Raw genomic sequence first — 14,902 nt, forward strand, 5'->3', positions numbered from 1 at the left:
AGACTTGTCAATCAATCAATCAATCAATAATACTTTATTGCACAACGACATATACAAAGGACATAAACATACGAATAAAAACATAAGTACAATAGGCGGCCTTATTGCTAAATAGCAATTTCTGCCAGGCAACCTTAGGGTGAAAGAAGTTAATGCATTGGAGCACGGGCTGGTGCAATAAACATATAATGACACGAACAATAATAAAAAGAAAAATAAAATAAGAAAATAGTAATAATAAATAATATATATAATAATAAAATATATATATTATAATATATATATATATATATACACACATACATACATACACACATATACATACATACAAATAGCCTATACAATATAATAATACATATAAGGAGAATAAGAAAAAAACACTTCCAAGTTATGCCTGCAGGAAGAGCGCCTTCACTCTTGCCCTGAAAGAGTCCAGAGAAGGAGCCCTCCTGACAGTCTCAGGTAGAGAGTTCCACAACCGGACAGCCCGCAAAGTGAAAGAGCAAGAATAAAAGTCAGTGGAATGGACAGGGATATTAAGGGATAAGGTGTGGGACGATCGCAAAGTTCGATCAAGGACAGAGGATTTAAAAGAGAAACGATCTTTAAGGTAAGATGGAGTAGTAGGAAGATTAAGGATGGAGTACAGGAGACACAAGATGTGGAGATCCCTACGGCGACGGACAGGTAGCCACTTAAGCTTGACACGGTAATTGGAAATATGATCGTATTTGCGCAATCCAAAGATAAATCTTATGGCGAGATTTTGCAGACGTTCGAGCTTATTCAGCAATTCAACTGAAACATCAGCATAACAAACGTCTGCATAATCCAGGATTGGCAGAAGTAGGGACTGAGCCAGAGAAACCTTGGTACTAATCGGTAGAAAATTACGGAGACGCCTGAGCGAACCGTAAGCGGCAAACATCCTCCTACTTACCTCGGCCACCTGAGGTTTCCAAGATAGACATCTGTCAAACAAAACACCAAGGTTCTTAACAGTTTCACTAAAAGGAACTCGGACACCATCAAACATTATCGGCGGCAGAGACTCACAGTCGACCCTCGAAATAAACCATGAACTACCAACAATAATGGCTTGAGTCTTCTTAGGGTTAACCTTAAGGCCAAAAGACTGACTCCAGTCCAGAATCAGCCCGAGATCTTTATTGGTACGCTCAATGGCATTAGGAAGGTCAACCAGAGGGGCATGAGTATAAATCTGAAGGTCGTCTGCATACAGGTGATAAGAATTAGATAGTGGGAGGGTTATCGAATTAATGAAAATTGCAAAGAGAAGAGGAGACAAGACGCCACCCTGCGGTACGCCGGCCGAGACATCGCACCACGTAGAGAAGGAGTCTTCAATACGGATACGCTGCCGTCGACCCGACAAGTAACTGCGAAACCAATCAATTGCCGTTGGAGATACGTTAAGAGATCGTAGAACGCCCAGAATAATGTCAAAATCCACGGTGCTGAAAGCATTACTAAAATCTAGCAATGTCAACACCGTGAGCTGCTGGTTTTCCATCCCCAAGCGAATATCATCAGTTATATTGACAAGGGCAGTAGTCGTACTATGACCAGGACGGAAACCGGACTGATAGGGATTAAAAAGCTTGTTGCTATTAAGGAAAAAGGAAATTTGTCTGTGAACAAGCTTTTCAAGGACTTTGGAGAGGAAAGGAAGGATTGATATGGGACGATAATCAGAAAAGGAATCGGGATTGGATTTCTTTGGAAGCGGGATAATATGGGCATCTTTCCACTCGGTGGGAAAGACCCCAGTGCTCACAGAAGTGTTCAGGATTTTGGTAATAATTGGGGTAAGGATATCAATGAGAGGAATGACCATATTACGACTAATGCTGTCTCCACCGATGGCATTCGATGTGATGGAAAGAATCGCTCTCTTAACATCACAATCGGCAAATTGACATAGAAAGAAAGGAGAATAATTAGGGGCAGGTTTAGATAAAAGGTGATTAAGTGTACTAGTTTTAATACTATTGTCAAGAAAGGACGAAGAAGAGAAATGCCTGTTGAGTAGGTCGAGATCAATATTACTAGAAACTGTACCATTACGTTGTTTACCAACCCCTAAAGAGTTTAGAAATTTCCAAACTTTAGCGGGATCTCCATTCTCTACGGACTTATGGATATGGCGTCTTTGAGCGTCTCTTATCACCGTATTGCAGCGGTTCCTTGCCTGTGCGTATTTCTCGCGATTTAGGTTTGAATTGTCTGCTTTGTACCTAGCCTTAGCCCGATCCCTCTTAGCCATCTGCCCCCTCAGATCATCAGTCAGCCAAGGCGCAGGAAGATGCCTGACCCTAATAGGACGAATGGGAGCATGCACGTCATAAAGTTTAGTTAACATATTATTGAAAATTCTTACTTGCTCGTCGACATTGTCCTCCATTTCGATAACTGACCAATCCATCCTAACAGCATCCTCACGTAGCCGGTCGACGTCCATAGCACCAAAGTTTCTCTGTAGCAGGATTCTGGGCTTAGGTTTTGGGGGGCGGATCTTGAAAGAAAGATATACTAAATCATGATATGAGAAAGCTTCGGCATTGTACTGGCCATGTTGAGCAACATGTCCGGGAGAGGAGACAAGCATTAGGTCTAGAAGAGAAGGAAGACAATTGGGAAAATGATGCGTTGAACTCAGAGGGAGAACATGCATGTTGCAGGACTGGACAAGAGACCGCAGACGCTGCGAACGAGAATCATTTTTCAAGAGGCACGTATTAAAGTCACCCATAATTATGGAATGACTATACAAAGGAGAAAGTTCTTCTAGAAGTTCTTCAAAAGCGGAGAAATAATTTATTTTAAGTGAGGGACTGTAGTATACTCCTAGAAGAACCTTAGAGTGAGATAGTGTGACCTCCAGAAAAAGATGCTCCGCAGTATTGGGCGGTGGGGGTTGAGGTGAACTACTGAGAATCGAGAAAGGAATATGAGAGCGAAGATAAATGGCTACCCCGCCATGTGAGGTACTCACACGATCATTGCGGATAAGATGGAAGCCGGGGAGAGAGTAAGAAGTAGAAGGAAGACTAGGATTCAGAAAGGTCTCAGAAACAAGGATCGCATGAATATTCCTGCAATCGAACGAAGCAAGCATGTCCGGGTAATGGGCAGGTATGCTCTGAGCATTAATATGCACCACGTTGAAATTTTTTGGCACATTTACAAACGTATTGCGCAGAAATTCACCAAGAGTGGGGCTGGCATCCTGAAAGCTAACCTCGGAAGAAGAGCAGGATAAAAAAATATCGCTATTTATCGATACATCCATAAAAAGAAAAATAATAAAATAAAATAAATAAATAATAATAAACTAAAACAACTTAATAAATAATATACTCAATACAATAAGCACTATTAACTATGACAAGTACTTGGTACCTATCACCCGCCAGTAGCCTATTTACAAAGCCAAAAACAAAAAAAAAACAAAAAAAAATACAAAATAAAAAGAACCAAACAAAAACTGAACAAAAAGTAAACGATAAAAACAAAACGACTAAATGAGTATGTTACAGTTCTACAAGACAAGCAACATCAAAACGCAAAATCATTTTGTACAAAACTACTTTAACAAATGCATAGCGAAAATAATGAATAAGTTGCAAGGAATAAGATAACATCGAAAGCATAGAAAGAGATAGCAATAGTAGGAAAAAAAATCAGGAAAATGTACTATTTGCCTCCCGCAGTGCGTAGTTGTCGTGTTAGAAAAACACATTCATAAATCAAAACTGACAGCCAGAGGAAAAAATAATAACTATAAATAAAATATGAAGTGAAGTAAAAGGAGGGAAGTAGTGAAAAAATACTTTTACAACCAGAACAAAAAAGAAAGGAAAATACTGCCACCCTCATAAGACTGCAGGAAACAAATAGGTAAGAAATATATATATATGCAAAATAACCTTACTATTAAACTACACTACATACAATGAAAAATGAAACGTCTTATAACCTCACTTATTGGACTTCTTTGCAGTTGCAGCACGCTTCCCCTTCACAACAGGGGGCGCGATGGCCACCACGTCGACTAGCTCCCCATTATCCTCCGAGCCCGAGGAGACAATGCCGCCAGCACACTCGACACGAGACAAACCGGGGATTGTATTCAGAACGTGGAGTGATGATACTCGGTGTCGCTTGCCGTCCGGTCCAGAAACGATAACGTGACCATCGCGTGTCCAGCACTTCGTCACCCCAAACCTTTTACGGGCCGCAACAAACAGGTCGTGTCGCCGCTTTGTGAGGAATTCGGACAATGTGAAACCAGAGCCCTTGAGTTTAGTCTTTACCTGCCAAGCCCCAGCACGAATTTCATGTCTGCTGAACTTAATTAGTATTGGCCGCGGCTTGCTAGTGTGCATGCGACCCATCCTAATAGCCCGACTGAAATCACTCGGCTGCAGAGACAGAGCAAGGTGTTTGTTTACCATCCGCAAAACCACCGCAGGAGTATCTTCATCCTTGACTTCAGGCACACCATGAAGAAGAAGCATTTTCCTCCTAGTTCTCATCTCCAAGTTGTCACACTCTGCCGTCAGAAACTCAACCTGCTTTTGCAAAGCAGACAGAGAAGTAACGACAAATGCTCGAAAGGCCTGGAACTCTGCTGTGAGTGATGCAACGGTGCTAGTGCGCGGAGTAGTCCTTCCCAGTTCCTCTTCAAAGGCAGCCATCCGAGTATTAAACATCTGCGCTAACGATTCCATAGTTGTCTGCACTGAATCCATCTTGGTTGTGATAATTTGTGAAGTGATGTGCTTGTGATGATGATGGAAAAACAAAATATTGTTCGGAAATGATGAAAATGTAAGCTACTGGTAGGTGAACATTAGTTGTTTACACTAACATTGTATTTGGTATGTCTACTAGTGATTTACTAATTATTTTAAATAAATTAAATTAGAGCAATCAAAATATGTCTACTTCATCTGTCACACTCAAAAAAAAAAAAAAAAAAAAAAAAAAAAAAAAAAAAAAAAAAAAAAAATTTGTCTACTTCAGCTACTTCCACAGCATAATGTCTTACGGTATTTTATTGTGGGGTCGAGCCGCTGATGTAGAAACTATTTTCATTATTCAAAAAAGGGCAGTTCGCGCTATTTATAATCTGCGTTGTCGGGACTCTTTAAGGGAGCTGTTTAAAGAAATAAATATACTGACGGTCGCAAGTCAATATATTTATGAAAACATTATGTATGTGCGTAAAAATGTATCTCTCCTTCCGAGAAACTGTGAAAGGCATACTTACAATACAAGGAATAAAAATAAAATTGTTGTTCAAAATTCTAGATTAAGTAAATTAAATTCATCTTTTTTGGGGTTATGTATACGTTTTTACAATAAAATACCAGATAATATTTTAAATTTGTCAGACAACAAATTTAAAGCTCACGTGAAGCTTACTTTATGTAAAAAAGCCTATTATAAGATTAATGATTACCTAAATGATAAAAATGTCTGGTATTGAATGTGTTCCTCTAGTTATTAAATAACTTGTAATGTACCCTCATTGATTTAAAAGATGTGTTGCTGTTGCAGTTTCTTGTCATTTCTTCTCCTCAGCCATAACACCTTGCGAAATGACGTAAATTCAAAAATGTTACATTGACCTTCAACAAGTTTATCCATGATAATTACGTTCAATAAATGATTCTGATTCTGACTCTGAATGTTAACCGAGTCTCCGTCGTTTATCGCTATCGACCCTCTAGGGCCGATTAATTCTTTCAAATATTATTCTCTCAGATGACGCCCTGAGCCGAGGTTCGCACCCAACTAGGCACCTTCAGGCGTGTTATCTTAAATTTTGTACCGGGTGAGGGCTCTCAACGCTCTCCATTTGTCCGGTGATGAAATTAAACCCCGTTTGAATGTAATTAACACTTTTAATGAGATATTCTTTTAAAATACAGAGATGTAGATGAGCGCGTATGACGTGTCGATGACAGAGAGCAAGCCTGTCTATACTTCAAGAACGTTACGGATAAGCGTGACATTGCTCTTCAAGTTTTGTCAGGCACTGTTTGCATTCCCTTAGATTTCATCATCCGGCCTAGTAGTTAACGCCACCTGTGGCAAATCTACGATAAGTCACCTAAAAACACTTAACTAAAATAAAAAAGTATAAAAGTCCCTGTGATCCTGTGTGTCTTGAACAGCGCCGGACTTGCACCAATCATCATCAGCCCATTAACGTCCCCACTGCTGGGGCACGGACCTTCCCTATGGATGGATAGGGAGATCGGGCCTTAAACCATCACGCGGACCCAGTGCGGATTGATGGTTATTAACGACTGCGAATGCAGTCGGGACCAACGGTTCAACGTGCCTTCCGAAGCACGAGCTCGAGATGAAAACTTTTTTTTTTGTGGTCACCCATCCTATGACCGGCCTTTGCGAAAGTTGCTTAACTTCACCAATCGCAGACCGAGCGCGTTTACCGCTGCGCCTCACTTGCACCAATGAGTTATAAATTTATCTTCACTAACACAGTTAGCTCGACCTTTATAGACGGCGATACGGCTCATCACCTATCACGTTGGTCTAACAGCAAGCTCGGTGAAGCGTGGGTACTTAGTTCATCTTGCGATAAATTTTCCGGCTAGTCCGATTGGGAAGTCGTAAGCTTATGTTATCATCATCATCATCTTCCTAGGCCTTTGTCCCATTTACTTAGGACAAGAGGCTTGGGGTCGTAAGCTTATATTTGCACTAATCATGCGGAATTTGACTATTATGGTATGGTTTATGATCTTCTTCTAACTTGTGGGTTATCCGGCGGATTACCAACTTCAACAACCCTTGTATCAGGGTTATTATTGGGCGACCACAGGCCTGGGACATGGCCCGTGTAACCCTTTCGGAGCAGTTTACCAGATTCTCAATTCACCAGATTCGCAACACACCAGATTCTCAACTAACCAGATTCGCTATTCACCAGAAGTACACTTAAAAGCAAAAACAAATGAAACAAAAGAAGTAATATAATAACCGGGACCAACGGCTTAACTCGCCATCCGGAGCACGGATCATCTTACTTTCGGATACTTGGGTGATCAGCCTGTAAAGTAATGGGAAGTTTAAAAATCCGTCCCGATATACGGAACCTTAAAAGCGTAAAATATCACTTTTATAATTAAAGAAGCCGTAACTTCCCGAAGACATTTCCATTTATTTACAGAATGTAGCATAGAAATATGATCGCGGTGCGCGGTGGGAATTAATTAAATAATTTAATTAAAACCTGTTAGCCTGCACTCTCTGGGCCTGAGATCCGCGACCTGTGATGGTGAAAGGTTGGAGAGGATAAATATTTTTGGTCAAAGTTTCAAATTCATAAATATCTTTATTCAGTAGGTAACATAGTTACACTTCGCATCGTCCTTTTTACATAACGAACTTCTCATCCGTCTAAAACTACTGCAGCTTTTCACAACTTGTATAGCCGGGGAAAAGAAGCTGCAAGAAAAACCCCGGTACAGGGCCCTAGAAGTTCTTTTATCGTTTATAAACCAGATTTCGTTTTCTCTGAAATTCTTCCAAATAGTGTTGTTTAGAAGATAGCCGTGGTCGTATGTCGTGGTAATCGAATTCTTAGGACCGATATGTTTTCTTTTGACGTGACTTATTGTAGATAAATAGCCGGCATACTAAGGTTTTTAGCTTTCCTGTGATTTGGAGGGATCTCCTTACGTGATAGTCGATATAAGATTTTTTGACCTGCAGGTTATAACGCATGAGACGACCTTTTAATGTACTATCGTAGAGCTCCGTGCGTCGTAAAATTTGCGGATGAGTGGAGTTCAAAGTTGAAGTATGAACTATTTGCGCATACTTGTATGGCGCGTGTTTCGTGCTCACTTGGCCATTCCGACGTCTTTCTTCTACTCCGTAAATCCGCCAAAGTATTCACCATATACCACACAACGGAGCCTGAACACCCCACACTGTTACCGCAGGTGGCTATCTCCTAATTAATCATTTAACATTTTAAAATATTTACCCGTTCCCAGGTTTAAATGATGCCCCTGCAGCAATGAATGCTATGAATGGAAGGTTTAAAATTGAAAAGATTTCCTCTTTTATGACAGTAGGTAATTCTTTGGTAAATGTGGCTTTCAGCCAGGCTTCTCTGCTGAAGTGGGAACAAAGATAAAACCATAAGAACATAGGATGACCACACCCCGGACACTTCATACAATACACCTCGTTTTACACAGACACTACAATTGACGTTATCGTACACGCGCATGTGTGCGTGTGACGTCTGACGCCCGTTGTATGGAACCGAAAATAATTAAAAAAACGCTAAAATTTTCATTAATTTTCCATTTTTCGACAAGAAAATCAAGTAATAATAAAGTATATTTGATTTGATTTGAAAATCCACTTGATATCAACTCAGAATCATGGTCTGAATCATTCCCCTCAGTATTCGTTACGGTGTCACTAACAGCCATACCTACTTGTTTGGTTACCTGTATGTACTTGTACGGGGTGTAAGTGACATCGTAACGAATACTAAGGGGGATGATTCAACTAATTATTCTGAGTTATTATCGAGCGGAATTGTCCATCGCAAAAGTACCTATAGAATTGAAAATAATTTAAAAAACTTGAAGAAAATGAATTTTCTGACGGAAAATTCCACTTGATATCAACTCAGAATCATGGTCTTAATCATCCCTCAAAGTTTTCGTTACGATGTCACTAACACACTGTATAATTCAATTCAATTCAAAATCATTTATTTCGGACAATAATACATCCATAATTTGTTAGTAACAATGAACTTACTAGCGAGGTTATTTAACAATCAAATTAAATATTAAAAGTGTTAGTAACAATGGAACTTAATTCTATGTTAGTAGTACGGTCACGAGCATTAACATGTATACACTTTGGTACCATGTCACATTAACTTTTTTGACAAATTGAACTGTAAGTCTCACTAAATGTCAAATATGTTAGTACGACAGACTCCTAAAGTGGGTACATTATATTGCTCATGACTGTACAATACCTATATGTATAATATATTATTATTTATCATCATCATCACCAGCCCATTAACGTCCCCACTGCTGGGGCACGGGCTTTCCCTATGGATGGATAGGGAGATCGGGCCTTAAACCACCACGCGGGCCCAATGCGGATTGGTGGTTATTAACGACTGCTAATGCAGCCGGGACCAACGGCTTAACATGCCTTCCGATCCGAGCACGGAGGAGCTCGAGATGAAAACATTTTTTTTATTGATAAACATTATTTATCATAATCAGGCATTATTAGTGCCTTAATCCAGTGTCAAACCATAGGGTAGTCAACCCCATTAGTAATACCATTCAGGAGCACGCTGCCGCAAAACGTTAATAATCATTTCTTTATTTCTTTCTTAAAATGCCTAAGTAACAAAAAACGGGTAAACATGACAAGTACCAGGATATTTTATCAAGAATTTCCCAATTATATTCCCAAACCCCAAAATTGATTAGAAAGCTTTACTTTGTTTATTATTTGCCGCGTGCCTCGAGGCTCGACGATATGTTCCGCCATTATTAGGACGCCACAACATATATAATATTAAATACACATCTAAATTAATTAACAGGGAATGCTTTAACTGTCTTTAATACAAGCACTCATTGGTTTGTGGCGATGTTTTAATTACACGTGACAGACATACAGACTTGAACAAATTTATAAATGTACATAAACTTACTATATAAATTCGCGGCCGTAATTCCTAATGGGATAGGCAGCGCAACAATTGATCAGGATGAAATCTTGCAGCGACTTTTGCTACGAAGTTGTAAGATGATAGCAGACGACATTCCATCGCCTTGATAATGGTCTTATTATATCGTGTGGGTTGTGAGGTGGATTACCAACCCCATCAAACCTGGTGTCAGGGTTATTATTGAGCCGCCATAGGCCCCGGACATGATTCATGTAACAACTACGTACTTACATCAGTAAGTAATAACCGAGACCAACGGCTTAACGTGTCTTCCGAAACGCAGATCATCTTACTTTTGGACAATTAGTGATCAGCCTGTAATGTCCTAAGCAAACTAGGCAACACAAAGTGATTTTTGTGATTTGTCCCCACCGGGATTCGAACCCGGAACCTCCGGATCATGAGTAGGTACAACTCTCAACCACTAGACCACGGAGGCCGTTGATAATAGTAGCATTGCAGTAAGATTAATATAAAAATAGCATTCTCCGTTCTTGTCTATCAAAGGCCAATTAATTATTTCACTTCCTTATAAGACACGTTTTTAATCTGTTCCGTGTAAGCTCTTCCTGGAATTCCCCTTCCTCTCTTTCCTTGTAGCTTCCCTTTATGACGTTTTTAATAAATTCGTCGTGTCTTATTAAGTGGCCAATCATCTCGCCTCTCCTATTCTTAATAACTGTCAATATTTGCCTCTTTTCCCAATATTATTTGGTCCATTATGTTAGAAATAAAACATTAATCTCTCTATCGGTTTTAACGCCACCTTAGGGATATGATAAGATCCGTGATAGCCCAGTTCGGAGAAGGCGTGGTTTACATCGCAGAATTACAAGATGGAATTCCGGCTTGGGCTCCAATACACTTAAGGCCTTACAAATAAACCTGGTGTTGATTTTTTATACCGATCATAACCTAAGAATAAACAAAATCTACAAATAAACTCGGAATAACTTATACCTTGGTGTAACGTCTCATACTATCGATTTAAGTTCAGAATAACCTAAACCTGACTGACATTGACAGAAGTGTAAATGTGTAGTGAAATGTAGAAGTGTATGTTGTAAATGTATATGTGTGTCGTAGATTTTACCTAAATAAACTTTTTTATTCTTTTCTTTTATTTTATTTTTTTAAGTGATATTTTGATTTGATAACGGAATTTTTAAATTATCTCTCCTTTTTATCGGACTATACCAGGTTTATCTATTCCTAGTATAATCTTGAAATAAGGATGGAATTATAACTTTTCATTTGTAAGGCCGTTTATGTTTGGATCATAGATAGATCATATCAATTGATAAGTATCACGTGGTTTCCTGGATTCGTGCCCGGGCAATGGTAGTAGATACGGCCCCTATTACATGGGACTTAAACATAGCTGGCGAGGAGTGGGTACTATACACCTAGACACCTATAGCTACCCCTTCGGTGTGTTGCTAAGAGTGTTGCTAAAATATGCAGGGAAAATAAGCTCGTTATTTATGTTGTAATAAATTCTGCCCGTAATAAGCATAACCGGCTCGAATTATTTGCTAATTACAAATGTAGTTACTGTGTAAATTGATCTGGAAATAACCTGTGGATACAATAATTGGGTTCATAATTAGAGGCCATTTCAAAACAATTTACCCCGCAATTGGAACTGGAGTGCCGCAGATAAAATAAGTTAAATAGTACACAATTGTGCGGAAATAAATTAGTTTGTTTTTGCCAGCCAAATGCGGTAGACTGAGGGCTTTCATTTGATAAGTTTTGATTATAATAAAAGAAAATAAAATAACATTTATTGTGAATCATTGGCAGTGTACATGGTGGAGCCGTGGTAGAATATATATAAAAAAAACAACAAAAAAGCAAAAGTATTGAACGGAAAATAATTTAAAAAACACTAAATTTGTCACGAATTTTCCAACAGGAAAATCCACTAGATATCAACTCAGAATCATGGTCCGAGTCATCCCTCTCAGTATTCGTTATAGTGTCACTAACACCCATACCTACTTGTATGACTATCTGTATGTACTCGTATGGAGTGTAAGTGACATCGTAATGAATACTGAGAGGGATGATTCAGCTTATTATTCTGGGTTAATATCAAGTGGAATTTTCTATCGCAAAAGTATAGAATTAAAAATAAGTTAAAAAAAACTAAAAAAATGCATGAATTTTGCGACGAAAAAATCCACTTGATATCAACTCAGAATCATGGTCTGAATCATCCCCCTCAGTATTCGTTACGATGTCACTAACACCCTGTATATATATTTATTTATTAAAGACAACACAGATCCATTTATTTGTTAGTACAATTCACTTAACTTATGTTAGTACCTTATAACTAGAGGGGATTTGACACGCTTTATGAGGTCCAATATCAGAGGGCTGTCACACCTATTAGCAATTGTAGCCAGGAATCCATTGCTACTGACTCGCATTCTGTTCAGAAGGGATGCGGTTTTTTATGGTAGAGACTTTGAGGTCACAAGTTCGAACGATTTTCGAATTTATGTTTGAATAATAGTAACTTGTCTACTAATCGCGAACTATTGAGGACGTCCACCACCGCCACATGACTGTTACGACCAATATTTTTTTGTATTTTATTATTATTTTTCTGTTCCTTTTACGTTTCTTTTGTGATTGTGATTTTGTGTAAGTTTTTTTTTACCCTACTGTGTTTGTATTGTTACTGCGGCGTCCTCTAATAATGAATACTTTCTTTCTTTCTATGTCGATGTATGGAGCCAACAGATTAGCAACGGTAAAAAAGAACGCCGCGGAACCCTGTGTGCGCGAGTCGGACTCCCACTTGACCATTTTTTTATAATTTAATATGTAAATAAAAAGTAAAAATAAAGCTTTCAACTAACTATTTACGTCCCTCCGCAAAACCGATTCAATTAATAGGGGTCGAAACTTCAAATAATTATAATATTAAACACCCATTCGCGTCCCAAAGGGAAACCAGTGAAACGTTTTCACGTGGCAAAATAGAACAACTTAATATATTCATAGAAATCTCTATGTAATATTCATTAGTTCAAACTACTCTGTCTTTTATTAAGGTTATTATTTTAAGACCTTCTCGGATATTTAGTTACACGTGTCCACATATTAAAGGTCTTATACATAGACATAGCCCTTCTAAGGTCCGCTTACGTAACCTGAAGATGATAACCCGTCTGACCTTCCAACTCGCTGAACGGAAAACCAGTCACATACTTTTTGGGAATGCTAGCAAAGTTATTGAGTGCTTCTAGTAAAGTTATATTATTATACTTCAATAGCTTCTAGTTTCAGCGTGGTTTCATCTTTTTTCCTCTTTCAGCAATCATCGCTATCCCACTCGGGTCAATTCATCATCATCGTCAATTTAAGAGCCACGCTCTTGTCGGTACAGCATTTTCATGCTACTTTTTTAGGGATTTTATTTTCTGTTTATTCTTTTTTCGGGTCGATTAATTGTTGCAAATATAAATATATAATTTTATTGTTGAAGATTTATGGCTGCTTTAATTTAGAAGTAAATTTCTGTTTAAGTTTTATACATATTTATTTATATATAATTATATACACCTAGATATATACGTTTTGTTGTTGTAATTATGAATGCTGTGTGTACCTGTATTTGAAGCACATATACAAAAACTAATTTAAGACTTGCATTTTATAACTTTACAATATGTGTACTGTTGATATACCTATCTAAATAAATAAATATAAAATCCTCTTCGTATATAATCGTACTTCGGAACGCACGTTGAGCCGTTGGACCCGGTTACTATTTACTGATGTAACTACATGGTCGTTACATGAGCCATGTCAGTGGCCTTTGCGGCTCAATAATAACCCTGACACCAGAGTTGATCAGGTTGGTAATCCACCTCTTAACCCACACGATAGAAGAGAATCAGAATCAGAATCATTTATTCAACGTAATTATCATAGAAAACTTGTTGAAGGTCAATTGAACATTTTTGAATCTACGTCATTTCACAAAGTGTTATGGCTGAGGGAATTGTTATGGAGAAAAAATCACAAGAAACTGCTTCTTTGTTTTAAGTCAAGGTAGGTATACATTACAAGTTATTTAATAACTAGATGAACACATTTAATACCAGGCATATTTATCATTTAGGTACTTAATCATTAATCTTATAATAAGCTTACAGAAAGCAGTTTTTTACAGAAAGTAAGCTTGACATGAGCTTTTAATTTAATTTCTGACAAATTATAAATACTGTCTGGTGTATAATACCCTCAAAACACGCCATGATCTGACACGAGGTTTAGGGGAAGGCTGGGCAAAGTGAATACCCCGGGCAAAGCGAATACTCCCCACTACTCCTAAAATATTAGATGTTAATTCAACACACCACTACTGTTACGTCGGGCCATCTTGGTTTAATACGCGGCAAACATCGAAGCGAGGGGCCGCGTCGTGTCCCGTCCGCGGAGTGGAGATTTGTGTTTTCGTAAATAAAAGATTGATTTTATGCGGTAAGTACATTGATTAATTCTCCTATATTTCTAGTTCTTGATTCTTAGGAATGTCTTAATTCAGTAGCATACCAAAATAGGTTTTTATGGTATATTTAACAGAAAGTCAGAATTATTAGTTTTTGCATGAAATGTGTTAACCTCAAAATTTACCTAGTGGGGCAAAGTGAGTAGGGCAAAGTGGATACCATATCCACTGATGACTTATTATCTAAAAAGGTCTTTTACTTGTTTCAGATGATGAATAAATATAAAAAAGAAACTGTTTTCACCGAAGATTAGGAAAATATATATAAAAGAAGATGGTAAACTAATTAAAAATTGGATTCGATGTGACATTTGTCAACAATGGTGTCACGAAGATTGTTCTGCTTTTGATGGCACTTAAGGGTATACCTGTGACAATTGCCAATCTTAATTTTATTATTTTATGGTCAATAAAAGTTATTGTTTCAGTTTATCAAAGTTATTTCTATATTTTCAGAGACTGATTATGGGTATTCACTTTGCCCAAGTGCTGTATCCGCTTTACCCGGGGTACCGGGCAAAGCGAATACAATCGTACTTTTTTTTATTTTAACTGCAGTTGATTATTGTTTAAATATTCTTGGT

The 14,902-nt window shown here is 38.2% G+C and overlaps 2 protein-coding genes across 3 annotated transcripts in view; both read right to left on the minus strand.

The window, feature by feature from the left end:
• LOC126378021 (tripeptidyl-peptidase 2) overlaps window positions 1-14,902 on the minus strand; it is a 477,445-nt gene that overhangs the window by 390,628 nt on the left and 71,915 nt on the right. The window lies entirely within an intron of this gene.
• On the minus strand, window positions 4,002-4,843 carry LOC126375853 (uncharacterized). The gene has a single exon (XM_050022903.1). The coding sequence runs from the start codon at window positions 4,773-4,775 to the stop codon at window positions 4,002-4,004; it is 774 nt and encodes a 257-aa protein (XP_049878860.1). The 5' UTR covers window positions 4,776-4,843.

Source organism: Pectinophora gossypiella, chromosome 2 (genome assembly GCF_024362695.1).
Source record: "Pectinophora gossypiella chromosome 2, ilPecGoss1.1, whole genome shotgun sequence".
Lineage (NCBI taxonomy): Eukaryota > Metazoa > Arthropoda > Insecta > Lepidoptera > Gelechiidae > Pectinophora > Pectinophora gossypiella.